The sequence below is a fragment of the Pelodiscus sinensis genome, chromosome 13 (genome assembly GCF_049634645.1).
Source record: "Pelodiscus sinensis isolate JC-2024 chromosome 13, ASM4963464v1, whole genome shotgun sequence".
Classification (NCBI taxonomy): domain Eukaryota; kingdom Metazoa; phylum Chordata; order Testudines; family Trionychidae; genus Pelodiscus; species Pelodiscus sinensis.
Window position 1 is genome coordinate 1 of NC_134723.1, and position 15,356 is coordinate 15,356.

The window sequence follows — 15,356 nt, forward strand, 5'->3', positions numbered from 1 at the left end:
GAGCGGTTCCAGTTACGGTCTCTGCTGTCCCTCCTCTGCCCGGCTACCGCTGGAGGGCTACACTGGCTGCACCGCTGCGGGAAGCTCCCGGCCCCAGTCTCTGTACCAGATGGTGCATGAAGATCTTGCAGATGAACCACGCTGATTTCCCTGACATTGATGTGCAGGGAGAGTTCTGCCTAAGACCATGACTGCTGCATACATTACTCGCACCCATGCACTCTCTTACCCATCTGCAAAGTATTCATCTCCACAGGGGGAGGGTGGGGGGCTGGTGAAGGGACTTCCCACACATCTGCTGGGGCTGCAGCCACCAGTCTAGGGAGCAGAGAACTGATGTGAGGAGAATGACCAGACCATCCAATAGATCCCTGTTGGTCTGTGCACAGTGGTGAACCTGGTCTGAAGAGGCCAGAGGCAAAACTTGGCATGCCATACCATGAATATGCAGGCTGCCATATGCCCCAGGAGCCTCATACAGTTCTTCGCTGTAGTGGTAAGGAACCTTTGAAGACTGCGAATGAGGTCTGAGCGTCCAAAAGTGAGATTTGCAGGGAGACTTTTGCACGTGTAGAGTCTAGGAGTGCCCTAGAGAACTTGATTTGTTAAGCTGGGACCAGTTTTTACTTGGAAACATTGAGAATGAGCCCCAGTGCAGCAAAGGTTGCTTGCACCAGTTCCATGTGCTGGTGGACATGTTCCTGGGACTGGCCCTTGATGAGCCAGTCAAGGTACAGGAAGACCTATACCTGATGTTTGTGTAGAAAGGAAGCCACCACCATGCCTTGGAAAGGCCCAACAGAAAGACGGGTGAATGATAGTGCCAGCTGCTGCTAACAGACCCAAGAAACCCCCTGTGTACGGGAATGATGGAGATACAGCCAAGGAAACCATGCGCAACCTGAACTGTCTTATGAACACGTTCACGTTTCAAAGATCCATGATAAGCCTGAGCCTGCCCTTGGAGATGAGGAAATACCAGAAATAATAATCCCCATCCCTCAAGATCTCCTCTACTTCCCCTAAAACAATAAGGGACCGAACCTCCTGACTTGAGGGCTGCTTGTGAGATGGGATCCCTGAAGAGGAACAGGGAAGGCAGAGAGTGAGTGGGTGGAAGGGTAGAGAACTAGATGGAATATCCCACCGCTATTCTGCTCAGGACCCAATGTTCAGCTTGACCTTCTGCTCACAAACAGGGAGGAACTAATAGGGGAAGTAGAGGTGGGTGACAACCTGGGAAGCAGTGATCATGAGATGGTAGATTTCAGGATCCTGACCAAAGGAAGAAAAAAGAGTAGTAAAATACACACCTTGGACTTCAAAAAAGCAGATTGACTCCCTCCGAGACCTGATGGGCAGAATCCCCTGGGATGCTAACATGAAGGGGAAAGGAGTCCAGGACTGCTGGCAGTATTTTAAAGATGACTTATTGAAGGCACAGAAAGAAACCATCCAGACGTGTAGCAAGAGAGGCAAACATGGTAGGAGACCGGATTGGCTTACAGGGGAAATCCTTGGTGAACTTAAGCACAAAAAGGAAGCTTACAGAAAGTGGAAACTTGGACAAATGACCATGGAGGGGTTTAAATGTACAGCCCGTGAGAATGCCAGGAGGTTATCAGGAAGGCAAAAGCGCAAATGGAATTGCGACTGGCTAAGGATGTGAAGGATAACAAGAAAGGTTTCTACAGGCACGTCAACAAGAAGAAGGTGATCAGAGAGGGTGTGCGGCCCCTACTGGATGAAGGAGTAACCTAGTGACAGACAATGCGGGGAAAGCTGAAGTACTCAACGCTTTCTTTGCTTCTGTATTCACGGACAAGGTGGGCTCCCGGACTAATGTGCTAAGTGACGCAAGATGGGATGATGATGGACAGCCCTTGGTGGGTAAATAACAGGTTAGAAACTATTTAGAAAAGCTAAACGTACACAAATCCATGGGTCCGGACTTAATGCATCCGATGGTACTGAGGGAGTTGGCAAATGTCATTGAGGAGTCTTTGGCCATTATCTTTGAAAAGTCGTGGGGATTGGGAGAAATCCCGGATGACTGGAAAAAGGCAAATGTAGTGCCCATCTTCAAAAAAGGGAAGAAGGACGATCCAGGGAACTATAGGCCCGTCAGTCTTACCTCGGTTCCTGGAAAAATCATGGAAGGGATCCTTAAGGAATCCATTTTGAGGCACTTGGAAGAGAGGAAAGTGATTAGGAAAAGTCAGCATGGATTCACAAAGGGCAAGTCGTGCCTGACCAATCTGATTAGTTTCTATGATGAGGTAACTGGCTCTGTGAACGTGGGGAAGTCAGTGGATGTGACTTTAGCAAGGCTTTTGATACGGTTTCCCACAATATTCTTGCCAGCAAGTTAAGGGACTGTGGATTGGATAAATGGACGGTAAGATGGATAGAAAGATGGCTAGAAGGCCGGGCCAATCAGGTAGTGATCAATGGCTCGATGTCAGGATGGCAGTTGATTTCTAGCAGAGTGCCCCAAGGTTCGGTTCTAGGACCGGTTTTGTTCAATATCTTTATTAATGACCTGGCTGAGGGGATGGATTGCACCCTCAGCAAGTTTGCGGATGACACTAAGCTGGGGGGAGAGGTAGATATGCTTGAGGGCAGAGATAGGGTCCAGAGTGACTTAGACAAATTGAAGGATTGGGCCACAAGAAATCTGATGAGGTTCAACAAGGACAAGAACAGAGTCCTGCACTTGGGACGGAAGAATCCCAAGCATAGTTACAAGCTGGGGACCAACCAGCTAAGTAGTAGTTCTGCAGAAAAGGATTTGAGGGTTACAGTGGATGAGAAGCTGGATATCAATCAACAGTGTGCCCTTGTAGCCAAGAAGGCTAATGGCATATTAGGTTGCAGTAAGAGGAGCATTGCCAGTAGATCCAGAGGTGTCCTTATTCCCCTTGATTTGGCTTTGGTGAGGCCACATCTGGAGTACTGTGTCCAGTTCCGGGCCCCCCACTACAGAAAGGATGTGGACGCACTGGAGAGAGTCCAGCGGAGGGCAACCAAAATGATTAGGGGGCTGGAGCACATGACTTATGAGGAGAGGCTAATGGAGTTGGGTCTGTTTAGCCTGCAGAAGCGAAGAATGAGGGGGGATTTGATAGCAGCCTTCAACTTCCTGAAGGGAGGTTCCAAAGAGGATGGAGAGAGGCTGTTCTCAGTAGTGACAGATGGCAGAACAAGGAGCAATGGTCTCAAGTTGAGGTGGGAGAGGTCCAGGTTGGATATTAGGAAAAACTATTTCACTAGGAGGGCAGTGAAGCACTGGAATGGGTTACCTAGGGAAGTAGTGGAGTCTCCATCCCTAGAGGTGTTTAAGTCTCGGCTTGACAAAGTCCTGGCCGGGTTGATTTAGTTGGGACTGGTCCTGCCTAGAGCAGGGGGCTGGACTTGATGACCTCCTGAGGTCTCTTCCAGCTCTATGGTTCTATGATTCTATGAATACTGACACGGTAGGAGTGGGATACATGATTGCCAAATGAGGGGCGGGGGAGAAGGAAGAGGGAAGAGATCCAGGAACTAAACTGGTGTTCTATTCTTGGCACACCCTCAAAAGTTGTGTTTTGGGCCCATAGGGTAGCTTGGAGTGGCCTTGGCCCTGGCCTGAGGAAGAGTGTGAAGGCAGCTTGTGGTGGTTATTCCTGCCCCACCTGTGGGAGTGGTCCTGGTGGGTAGGACCCAGGAAAAAAGCACAAGGGTGTTGCTGCCTAAACGGTTTGTGCTGAGGTGCTGGCACGTGTATGCTGAGTGACTTGAGGGTTGCTTAGGAGTTCTTGAGATTGTGTGGTTTGGCATCTGTTTTGTCCAAGAACAGACCTGTACAGTCAAAAGGGAGGTCCTGGATGATAGTCTGGGTCTCTGAGGGGAGCCCAGACACCTGGAGCCATGTGATGCACTGCATAGCGATAGCCGGGGCCATCGATCTAGTGGATGAATCAGCTGAGTCTAGTGTCAGGTGGAGGGAGGTCTGGGTCACCATCTTACCCTTTTCTGGGACTGCCATGAATTCCTGGTGCAAATCTGCAGAGAGCAGCTCCTGGAACTAGGTCAATGTGTTCCAGAAATTGTATGCATTGTGGCTCAACAGCACCTGTTAGTTCAATATAGGAAGCTGAAGCCCCCCAGTTGAATAGACCTTATAGCCAAAGAGGTCCAGCTTCTTGGCATACTGGCTCTTAGGGGCAGGTCCTGGCTGGCCCTGCTGCTCCTTGTGACATCAATCACAAGTAATTCTGGTGCGAGGTGAGTAAACAGATGTTCATACCTCTGCTGGGGCCTCTCAACTTCCTTAGCAATTGGTGGGAGGAAGGCCAGGGTTTGCCATAGCACCTTAGTGGTGAACTGCGTAGTTCTGATCAGGGATAATGCCATGGGGTCCACATCCTCTACCACCTCCTCTGTAGTAATATTAAGGCCACCTGCTGCAAAAGGTCCTGATGTGCCTTAGCAACCATCTCTTCAAGAGAGAGGAAGAGGATGCTCTGGGAACAGAGTCCACCTGACCCTCAGGCTTCCTGATGTTCCCAGAGATAATGGGCAGGTGAGACACTGGTGACTCAGAGCAGGTGTGGCACTTGCATTGGAACAGGCTCAAGGTCCCTATAAGGATCTGGAGCAACAATGGTGGCCAAATATGGCTTGTGAGATGAGGTCACAAGAAGCCAACTGTGATGCTGGGCCCTGAGCTTGATGGTAGGCCCAGGGAGTTCAGAATGGCCACTACACAGGAGCATGCCATTGTGGTAGCAAGGATGGCCTGTGATGCTAAGGGAGCATCCCAATGGCAGTGCTGGGAACAGGAGCAGGAGTGGTACTGCCTACTGCAAGAAACAAATGACTCTGTCTCTGACCCCGATGGATACTTGGAATCAGACCACAGAGGTGCAGTGTCTGATGGTGCCAGAGAACAGCAACACTGCAATGGAGTCAGCTTGCTGCAGTGCAACTGGTGCTGGAAGCGTTGGTGCTAGGAGAGGAGGCCGTGCCATTGACAGTGCTATTGGTGGGTTCAGTGCCAAGGTAGGCATTGCTTAATGCCCCACACTTGGTGCCAGTGCTTGCAGTGAGGCCGGAACTGGAGCTGCGTGCTCTATCATCTGAATGAACTTCCTTGTGGCCCCGAAAGTGTCTGGCATGGAAGGAAGGTCCAGGTCCTACTCCAGGATATCCCACACTAGTGAGACTGGACTTGATGGCCTTGCCCTCGAGGCCACCGTTGACAACGTCAGGAGTGCAGTACCATCTTGAAGGTGTGCTGCCAAAGGATACACAGATGCGGTAACCACCCATCTTTCTGGCCAGAGACGAGGCTTTTTTGTGTGGCACAGGAGACAAGTGGTGCTGAGCAGAGGAGCTCACATTATGGATTGGGTACTGGTGCCAGTGGTCCTTAGGCCCCTCTTTATGCAGTGGTGATGAGTCCCAAATCAAAGCTGGCACACTATGCACCTAGGACAGCACACTGCATACAGAAAATGTCAGTACCACACCTAGCATTGAGGGTCAAAGTGCCAACTCCATAAATAGGAATTTCAATTATTGGTCTGTCTGTCATTTAGTCCTGGCCTTGAAAATCCTACACATACTGCACTTATCTGTGTTCTTCACCCAAACACCTGAGGCAAGCCATAAGCAGGTCACCTCTGAGCACAGGCTTGCCACAAGCAATGAAGTTCTTAAACTCCCACTGCACACCCTGGGAGAAAAACTAACAAAAATACAAAAGGAACAAAAGGTGGGGGGAATACCCCCAAAATGAGTACTATCAATTAACTACTACTTACCAAACAATAGCTAACTAACTGTAAACAGGAAAAAAGCAGCTAGAGTTGCACTACAACAACCATCACGGATGGTAAGAAGAACATGAAGGGATAGAGGGTCATCTGGGCTCTATATACCATACCATGCAGGCACCACTCCAGGGGCCTCCACAGCCAAGCCCAATGGGTACCGCTAGGGGAAAAGCTTCCTACTATCATGAACACAGCACGCACACACCCACTGGAATGCCTAGGAGCAGTTCTTCGAAAAATCATCTATGAATATATGCTCCTGCAGTTTACCACAGTCACCACACTCTGCCATTAGAGTTGATTCCTATGGTAAGGATAGTAGAGAATGATTCCAGACCCCCGTTGTTAACTCTTCCCTTACAAATAACAAGGATTCATTTGTTTCTCTGAAGTATTTCTGAAAGTAAATGAGCCCTGAGATCTATAAAATTGTCCCTCTCCGCAATCATTTTTATAAAAATACTACCACAAAGTTAATTAATTAAGGCATATCTAGTTTCAGCATCTTAACTTTTTTTTATTAAATTACGATATCAAATCACACTGATGGTTGGAAGAACATCACTGAGCATATTTCAGAAACTAGGATTGGGTCAGTGGCCTCCATAGTTTGCTGAGGACAGGGACACAGTTTCAACAGATTCCTTTGTATGGAAAGAAAAAAAAGGCAGTAGAAAAATGTCTTATACAAAACCAGTAAAAGGCAATTGTTACCAACTGGGAATGAGTAAAGTAGACTATGGCAAGAAGCACCTCAAGTGCAATAATTTCTCCCCAATATACAGTAGTGGTACTGTTTAGAAACAGGGTCACCTGCAGTAGTTTAGTTGACCAATGTTTGGTACTTCCTACCAAAGCTATGGAACACAGCAAATACTGCAATGTGATAGTTTTTAAATAGCACCCACTTAAGTTTGACTGCCTGCTCATATACCCACACAAATATTGTGTACTACTCCTTCATTTGTGAACTTACACTAGGTGACTGCACACACACACTAATACAAAATGTCTTTTTTAACTGTACTACTGAGTTATAAAAAGTTGTTTCATCTTCTAGAACAAATATTAATAAAAAGCATAAGAGAAGAAACACATTCTATACAAGAACAAGTTAAAAAAAATCTTTGAGCTTCAGGCAAAACTTACAGCAGGTGAATTAAAAAAATCCCTAAACTTCATTTTCTAACACCTATACAACTATTTATCTAATCTTCAAATCACTGCTTTGCAGCAAGGAAGCACAGTGGGTTGAAATTTCTTGCTGGCTTAAACACAACCACCCGTGCTCTTCCAAGCGCACTTCCCCATGAACAAATCATATTGAATTTTAGCCAACATCTTTTCCATTAACACACTGCAGGTAGAAGTTTGTACCAGAGATACAAAGGTGAAAGTCAAACAGTCTTCATGTAATGTTTTTCTGACTTTAGTAGTATACTCTGTACAGTAGGAACACAGTAAAGAAAAAATTGTCCATTTCTACTACTAAGAGGCCAATCTCTTGGCAAAATAAATGAAAGCAAGGAGTAATTTGCACTCAAAAGATGCAGAAAACATACAAGTCAATCCTATGTGATGAGTCAGGGGCAAGGTATATTTTAAAATAAAGTTCTCATGCCCAGCCAGCTGGGGTTGAGCGTCATACAGATGTCTGCCAGTTTTATCAGCTTCTTTGGGTTAGCTTAGTAACACCCATCCTTCCAGGAATCATCAGCAGTTGTCTGGTTAGTCTTTGCTGTCTGAGGAAATCTATTTTTAAAAACACAAAAAAGCCAACATATCAGACAAATGGATGCATTAGGATACATTTAAAAACAGAAAGAAATGAAATGTTCATTAAAGCATCTATTGGTAGAAAAACATATTAATGCACCAAGCCTTGAGACTGAATGCCAATATTTTTGCTTTTACCAAATCCATCTGTTACCACAGAATTTCAGCACCTGTCCTACAGTCATGTCTTAGTCAATTCCCTGTTATACTCACATCCAAGAATATGAACTATATTCAAGACAGTCCTGTTTTCTGTGGCTTGCTGATACAGAGAAAGCAAATTTTGCAGCAGTCTCAGGTAATATTGAAAAAAGGATTTAAGTTGGACATAATAAGAATGGTCAAACTGTTTCAGGCCAATAGCTCAGCTAACCAAGTATCTTGTTTTTCAAGAGTGACCAATGCCATATGCTTCAGAGGGAATGAACAGAACAGGCAACCGAGTGAGTCCCCTCTCATCAAGTCCTAACTTCTGAAAGTTAGAGGCTTAGGACAATCAGAACATGGGGCTGCATCTCTAATCATCTTAGCTAACATCAATTGCTGGTTTTATCTTTCATTATTTGTTGATCTTCACAATACCCACAGCAAAGAGTTCCATAGTTTGGCTGCACAAGCAGTGCTTTCTTTTGTTTGTTTAACCTATTGTCTATTAATTTCATTGAGTGACCCCTGGTTCTTCTGTTATATGAAGGGGAAAATAACGCTACCTTATTCATTTTTTCCTTTATCAAAGCCAAAATTCAGACAATTGTGGGTTAAATGTATTACTTGTAACATCCAATATCACTAGTTAAAAGATAGAGAAAAATATTTCTTTCCTATTTTACTCTGTGCATGTGCACATGCATGAGATAATTTTGTGCGTGATTAATTTTTTTTTAAAATCATTGATGGGAATTTCCTCCACAGGAGAAGAAATAAGCCTATTTTTTAGACTTTTCAAAAAAATTGCATGTCGTAATTAGTCAAGAGGGATTTGAGGGCTGGCATAGTACCTAGGAAACTGAGGGGGGGAGGGGAAGGAAGGAGGGGAGGGGCACTTAGCACTGGATACTGTGGAAGAAGAATTAGACCAATAGTAAATTTCCCAAGTGAGCATTTAAGTCTGGTGTGAGGAACCTTTTTTGGGTTGAGGGCAAATGACCCACAAAAAAATTAATTGGGGACAGCACACAAGTGAGAAATGGGAAAAAAACCCATGCCAATTGAGGAGAAAGACATTCCCCACATTCCCCCCCCACCAGAGCCTGGGGGGCCAGACTAGTAGATTTTGTGCGCTACAGGCCCCAGGAAGGCTCACCAATGCGGGGAGGAGGGGGCGGAAGGAGAAGAACCCTGAGCCTCAGGGGCTATAATCCATGCAAGCTGCATCAGGCCCCCAGGCTTAAGGTACCCCACTCCTGCTTTAAGGATATGCATGAATAATATAATCAGTACAGTATCACCTATAGGGTATGTCTACACTACCACCCTAGTTCGAACTAGGGTGGTTAATGTAAGGCATTCGAAGTTGCAAATGAAGCCCGGGATTTAAATATCCCAGGCTTCATTTGCATCTTGCCGAGCGTCGCCATTTTTAAATCCCCGTTAGTGCGGACTCCGTGACTGCGGCACGGAGTAGGTAGTTCGAATTTGGCTTTCTAATTCGAACTACCTACTCCATGCCGCGTGTAGCCGCGGGCACGGAGTCCGCACTAACGGGGATTTAAAAATGGCAGCGCCCGGCAAGATGCAAATGAAGCCTGGGATATTTAAATCCCGGGCTTCATTTGCAACTTCGAATGCCTACATTAACCACCCTAGTTCGAACTAGGGTGGTAGTGTAGACATACCCAAAGTTATTTATTTTGATAATTTCAGTTTATTTTACTCAGACCCTATATTTTCAATGTGCCACAGATTTACATTGACAAAGCATAACCTACACAGTGGATGACAAGATATGAGGTTTTGGCAACTGTTTTAAGAGGACAATTGAAGATGCAAAGATTTCCTGCTAAAATTATAATCTGTGAGTAGCTGTAACTGTCCTGTTGGCAGTTGTCATAATTAAGTTTCACGACCATCATAAAAGACAGTTACCTATTCTGTAACTGATGTTTCTCAATATATGATATTCATATCCATGCCAAAAGTTTCTCCTGCACAGTTGCTGGGGGGAAGCAGCTCTGGCGACCCCTGAATGGCAATTTCAAGGTCACAGTATAAGGGGTACCGCATGCTCCCCCCACCTTGAGTTTCTTTTTGACCAAAACTCTGACAGTGAAAAAGGAGGGCGGGTTATGGAATGGACATGAGCAACACATCTCTAAAAACACCAGTTATGGAACCAGTAACTCTTTTCTTTGAGTGCTTGCTCATGTCCATTCCACATTATGGGTATGTCTAGACTATATCCCTCTATGGCAGAGGGATGCAGATTAGGCAGGTCGACATTGCAAATGAGGAAGGCATTTAAATATCCCGTGCCTAATTTGCATAAAATAGGCCACCGTTCTTGCTGACTCAGCACTTTGTTGGCAAAAAGCGGCAGTCTAGAAGGGGATTTGTTGAGAAAAAGCCTTTTCCGACAGATCCTGTAAACCTCCTTGCAGGAGGCATAAGGGATCTGTGGAAAAAGGCTTTCTTCTCCACAGATCCCCCTCTAGACTGCCACTTTTTGCCGGCAAAGTGCTGAGTGGGCAAAATGGCAGCCATTTTTATGCAAATTAAGCACGGGATATTTAAATCCCTGCCTCATTTGCAATGTCGACCTGCCTAATCTGCATCCCTCTGCCGACAGAGGGATGCAGTCTAGACATACCCTAAGGGATTTCAAGCAGTAGCCATGGAGGCAGGTAGGAGTTCACGGCTGTGTCACTTCCAGCCTGCTGAGTCATGTCATAAAGAAATGTGAATGTATGGACGTAGGGTCACGTTGCAGCCCTATAGATGTCCCACGATAAGTGCCAGGAAGACTACTGACAATGCCTGAGCTCTGGTCGAATGGTTTCAGACATTCTGGTAGCAGTGGGACTTTTGCCAGGTTATAACAGTGATCCAGTTGGAAATCCTCTGTGAAGATACCAAAAGGCCCTTCGTCCATTCAGCCCATAGTGACAAAGAGCTGTGTTGACTTACAGAAGGCGCTGATATATTCCAAGTGCAAAAATGCCTGTCCTTTGCCACATTATGTGGCTTGGGACAGAACATAGGCAGGAATATGTCCCAGTTCACGTGGAAAGATGACACCACCTTTGGTAGGAATACTGGATGAGGCTAGACCTCATCCTCATAAAAAACATGCAAAGCAGTTCCAGGACAAGGCCTCCATCTCCAATACTCATCTCACTGGACATCACCAGAAAAGCGACCTCCGGTACAAGTGGAAAACGGAGCAAGAGGCCAGCAGCTCAAAAGGCAGGTCATCAAGCCCAGAGAGAGGACCAAGTCAATTTCCTACTGTGGAATAGAGTCCTGTAACTGGCAGGTAGAGTCTCTTGAGGGCTCTCAGGAACCTGTCATGTTAGGAGAGAGGAATGTCTGACCTTGAATTCGCTGGTGGGATGCAGAGATAGCCACAAAATGAACCTTTATAGAAGAATGCTCTTGAGCTGCAGTAAGTAGTTCAAGATAGCCTACACTGAGGAATGTGAAGGAGATATGCCACGCTCCGACATAAAGCAGGAAAACCTCATCCGCTTGGCCAGATAAGTTTGTCCCAGGAGAATCTGCTGAACTTCCCTCCTTCAAGCAGGTTTGCTCCTCCAGGTTGCTGGGGCAATCTTGATAACCCATTCTCTGTCCCTTTTAATCTTCACCAGGACTCAGCTGAGGAGAGGCTGAGGGAGTTGGGTCTGTGTAGTCTGCAGAAGCGAAGAGTGAGGGGGGATTTGATAGCAGCCTTCAACTTCCTGAAGGGAGGATCCAAAGAGGATGGAGAGAGGCTGTTCTCAGTAGTGACGGACAGCAGAACAAGGAGCAATGGTCTCAAGTTGTGGTGGGAGAGGTCCAGGTTGGATATTAGGAAGAAATTTTTCACTAGGAGAGTGGTGAAGCACTGGAATGGTTATCTAGGGAGGTAGTGGAGTCTCCATCCCTAGAGGTGTTTAAGTCTCGGCTTGACAAAGCCCTGGCTGGGTTGATTTAGTTGGGACTAGTCCTGCCTACAGCAGGGGGCTGGACTTCATGACCTTCTGAGGTCTCTTCCAGCTCTATGGTTCTATGATTCTATAACAAGAGGGACTGGAGGAAACATATACATCAGACCCCCAGCCCATTACAGGAGGAAGGCATCAAAGAGAGAGCCCTCATGCAGTCCCTGCCAAGAGCAAAGCTTATGGCACTTGCTGTTTTACCTAGTGGCACACAGATCTAGTTGGGGATATTCCCACCTCAGGAAGAGCATGGAGGCTCTTCTGGGTAGAACTACTCATGGTGAGAGGAAAAGTCCCTGCTGAGGTAATCAGCCAAAGCAATCCCCATAGTGGGAAGGTGACAACCTTCCAAGATGGATGCCAGGACCAATGCAGAAATCCCAGAGACAGAGGACCAAAGAACATGCTGCCCCTTTCCTGCCATATTGTCCATTGGGACTGTCATGGTCACGAGGGATGGCCAGCAGCCTGGGGACTAAGTGATAACTGTACCTAGCCAGGTAGCAGTCGGCCAATAGAAATGCAGATAGGGATTTCAAACATACAGAGGAATTTTTGGATTTTCCCTCCTCTGTCTCTGGGCCAGTTTGCTCTAGATACTAAGGAAGACGGAACATAACATAAGAACGGCCGTACTGGTTCAGACCAAAGGTCCATCTAGCCCAGTATCCTGTCTGCCGACAGTGGCCAGTACCAGGTGCCCCAGAAAGGGTGCACCAAAGACAATGATCAAGCGATTTGTCTCCTGTCATCCCTCTCCAGCCTCTGACAAACAGAGGCCAGGGACACCATTTCTATCCCCTGGCTAAGAGCCTTTTATGGACCTAACCTCCAAGAAATTATCTAGCTTCTCTTTAAACTGTTATAGTCCTAGCCTTCACAGCCTCTTCTGGCAAGGAGTTCCACAGGTTGACTACACACTGTGTGAAGAAGAACTTTATTTTATTAGTTTTAAACCTGCTACCCATTAATTTCATTTGGTGACCTCTAGTTCTTCTATTATGGGAACTAATAAATAACTTTTCTTTGTCAGCCCTCTCCACACCACTCATGATTTTATAGACCTCTATCATATCCCCCCCCAGTCTCCTCTTTTCTAAACTGAAAACTCCCAGTCGCTTTAACCTCTCTTCATATGGGACCCCTTCGAAACCCCTAATCATTTTAGTTGCCCTTTTCTGAATCCTTTCCAAGGTCAAAATATCTTTTTTGAGGTGAGGAGACCACATCTGTACACAGTATTCAAGATGTGGGCGTACCACGGTTTTATACAGGGGCAGTAAGATATTCTGGGTCTTATTTTCTATCTCTTTCTTAATAATTCCTAGCATCCTATTTGCGTTTTTGACTACCGCTGCACACTGTGTGGAAGTTTTCAGAGAACTATCCACAATAAGTCCAAGATCTCTTTCCTGATTTGTCATAGTCAAATTAGCCCCATCATACTGTACCTATAGGTGGGGTTATTTTTCCCCCGATGTGCATTACTTTGCACTTATCCACATTAAATTTCATTTGCCATTTTGTTGCCCAATCGCTCAGTTTGATGGGATCTTGTTGGAATCCCTCACAGTCTGTTTCTGTCTTCACTATCCTAAACAGTTTGGTATCATCTGCAAACTTTACTACCTCACTGCTTACCCCTTTCTCCAGATCATTTATGAATAAGTTGAAAAGGATTGGTCCCAGGACTGACCCTTGGGGGACACCACTAGTTACCCCTCTCCATTCTGAAAATTTACCATTTATTCCTACCCTTCGCTTCCTGTCTTTTAACCAGTTCTCAATCCAAGAAAGGACCTTCCCTCTTATCCCATGGCCATGTAATTTACACCAGAGCCTTTGATGAGGGACCTTGTCAAAGGCTTTCTGAAAATCCAAGTATACTATATCTACTGGATCCCCCTTGTCTGCATGTTTGTTAACCCCTTCAAAGAACTCTAACAGATTAGTAAGACATGATTTCCCTTTACAGAAACCACGTTGACTTTTGTCCAAAAAATTATGTTCTTCTACATGCCTCACAATTTTATTCTTTACTATTGTTTCGACTAATTTGCCTGGTACTGAGGCTAGACTAACCGGTCTGTAATTGCCAGGATCGCCTCTAGAGCCCTTTTTAAATACTGGTGTCACGTTGGCTACCGTCCAGTCATTAGGTATGGAAGCCGATTTAAAGGATAGGTTACAAACCACAGATAATAGCTCAGCAATTTCCCATTTGAGTTCTTTTAGAACCCTTGGATGAATGCCATCCGGTCCTGGAGATCTGTTAACATTAAGTTTTTCTATTTGTTCCAAAACCTCCTCTAATGACACTTCAATCTGGGACAGTTCCTCAGATTCATCACCCACAAAGGACGGTGCAGATTTGGGAATCTCCCTAACGTCCTCAGACGTGAAGACCGAAACAAAGAAATTATTTAGTTTATCCGCAATGGCTTTATCGTCCTTGATTGCTCCTTTTATAGCTCGATCATCTAGGGGACCCACAGGTTTTTTAGCAGGCTTCCTGCTTCTAATGTACTTAAACATTTTGTTGTTCCTTTTTGAGTTTTTGGCTAGCTGTTCCTCAAAATCTTTTTTTGCTTTTCTTATTACATTTTTACACTTGATTTGACAGTGTTTATGTTCCTTTCTATTTAATCTCACTAGGATTGGACTTCCACTTCTTAAAAGATACCTTTTTGTCCCTCACTGCTTCTTTTACATGGTGGTTAAGCCATGGTGACTTTTTTAGGTCTCTTGCTATGTTTTTTAATTTGGGGTATACATTTAAGTTGGGCCTCTATTATGGTGTCTTTAAAAAGTTTCCATGCAGCTTGCAGGGATTTGGCTCTAGTCACTGTGCCTTTTAATTTCCGTTTAACTAACCCCCTCCTTTTTGTGTAATTCCCTTTTTTGAAATTAAATGCCAGAGTGCTGTACTGCTGGTGTGTTTTTCCCACCACAGGAATGTTAAATGTTATTATATTATGGTCACTATTCCCAAGTGGTCCTGTAACAGTTATCTCCTGGACTTGATCCTGCACTCCACTCCGGACTAAATCGAGAATTGCCTCTCCCCTTGTGGGTTCCTGCACCAGCTGCTCCAAGAAGCAGTCATTTAAGCCATTGAGAAATTTTATCTCTGCTTCTCTTCCTGAGGTGACTGACACGTATCCAGTCAATATGGGGATAATTAAAATCCCCCATTATTATAGAGTTCTTTATTTTGGTAACCTCTCTATTCTCCCTCAGCATTTCAATATCAGTATCGCTGTCCTGGTCAGGTGGTCAGTAATATATCCCTACTGCTAATTTCTTATTATTGGAGCATGGAATTACTATCCATAGCGATTCTACTGAACATGTTGATTCACTTAATATTTTTATTTCATTTGATTCTACATTATCTTTCACATACAGTGCCACTCCGCCACCCACCTGGCCTGCTCTATCCTTTTGATATATTTTATATCCTGGTATGCTTGTGTCCCACAGATTTTCCTCATTCCATCAGGTTTCAGTGATGCCTATTATGTCAATGTCCTCCTTTAATACGAGGTACTCTAGTTCACCCATCTTATTAGTCAGACTCCTAGCATTTGTGTAGAAGCACTTTAAAAATTTGCCACTGCTT

At 45.2% G+C, this 15,356-nt stretch overlaps 1 protein-coding gene across 4 annotated transcripts in view; it reads right to left on the reverse strand.

Moving 5' to 3' along the window:
- Positions 1 to 6,315: 6,315 nt before the first annotated feature.
- LOC102447375 (SLAIN motif-containing protein-like) overlaps positions 6,316 to 15,356 on the reverse strand; it is a 70,322-nt gene continuing 61,281 nt past the window's right edge. For all 4 annotated transcript variants that reach the window (XM_075941207.1, XM_075941208.1, XM_075941206.1 and 1 more), the window contains one exon: positions 6,316 to 7,571. In XM_075941207.1, coding sequence (XP_075797322.1) covers positions 7,505 to 7,571 — 67 coding nt within the window. In that variant the 3' untranslated portion in view covers positions 6,316 to 7,504. The remainder of the gene's footprint in view (positions 7,572 to 15,356) is intronic.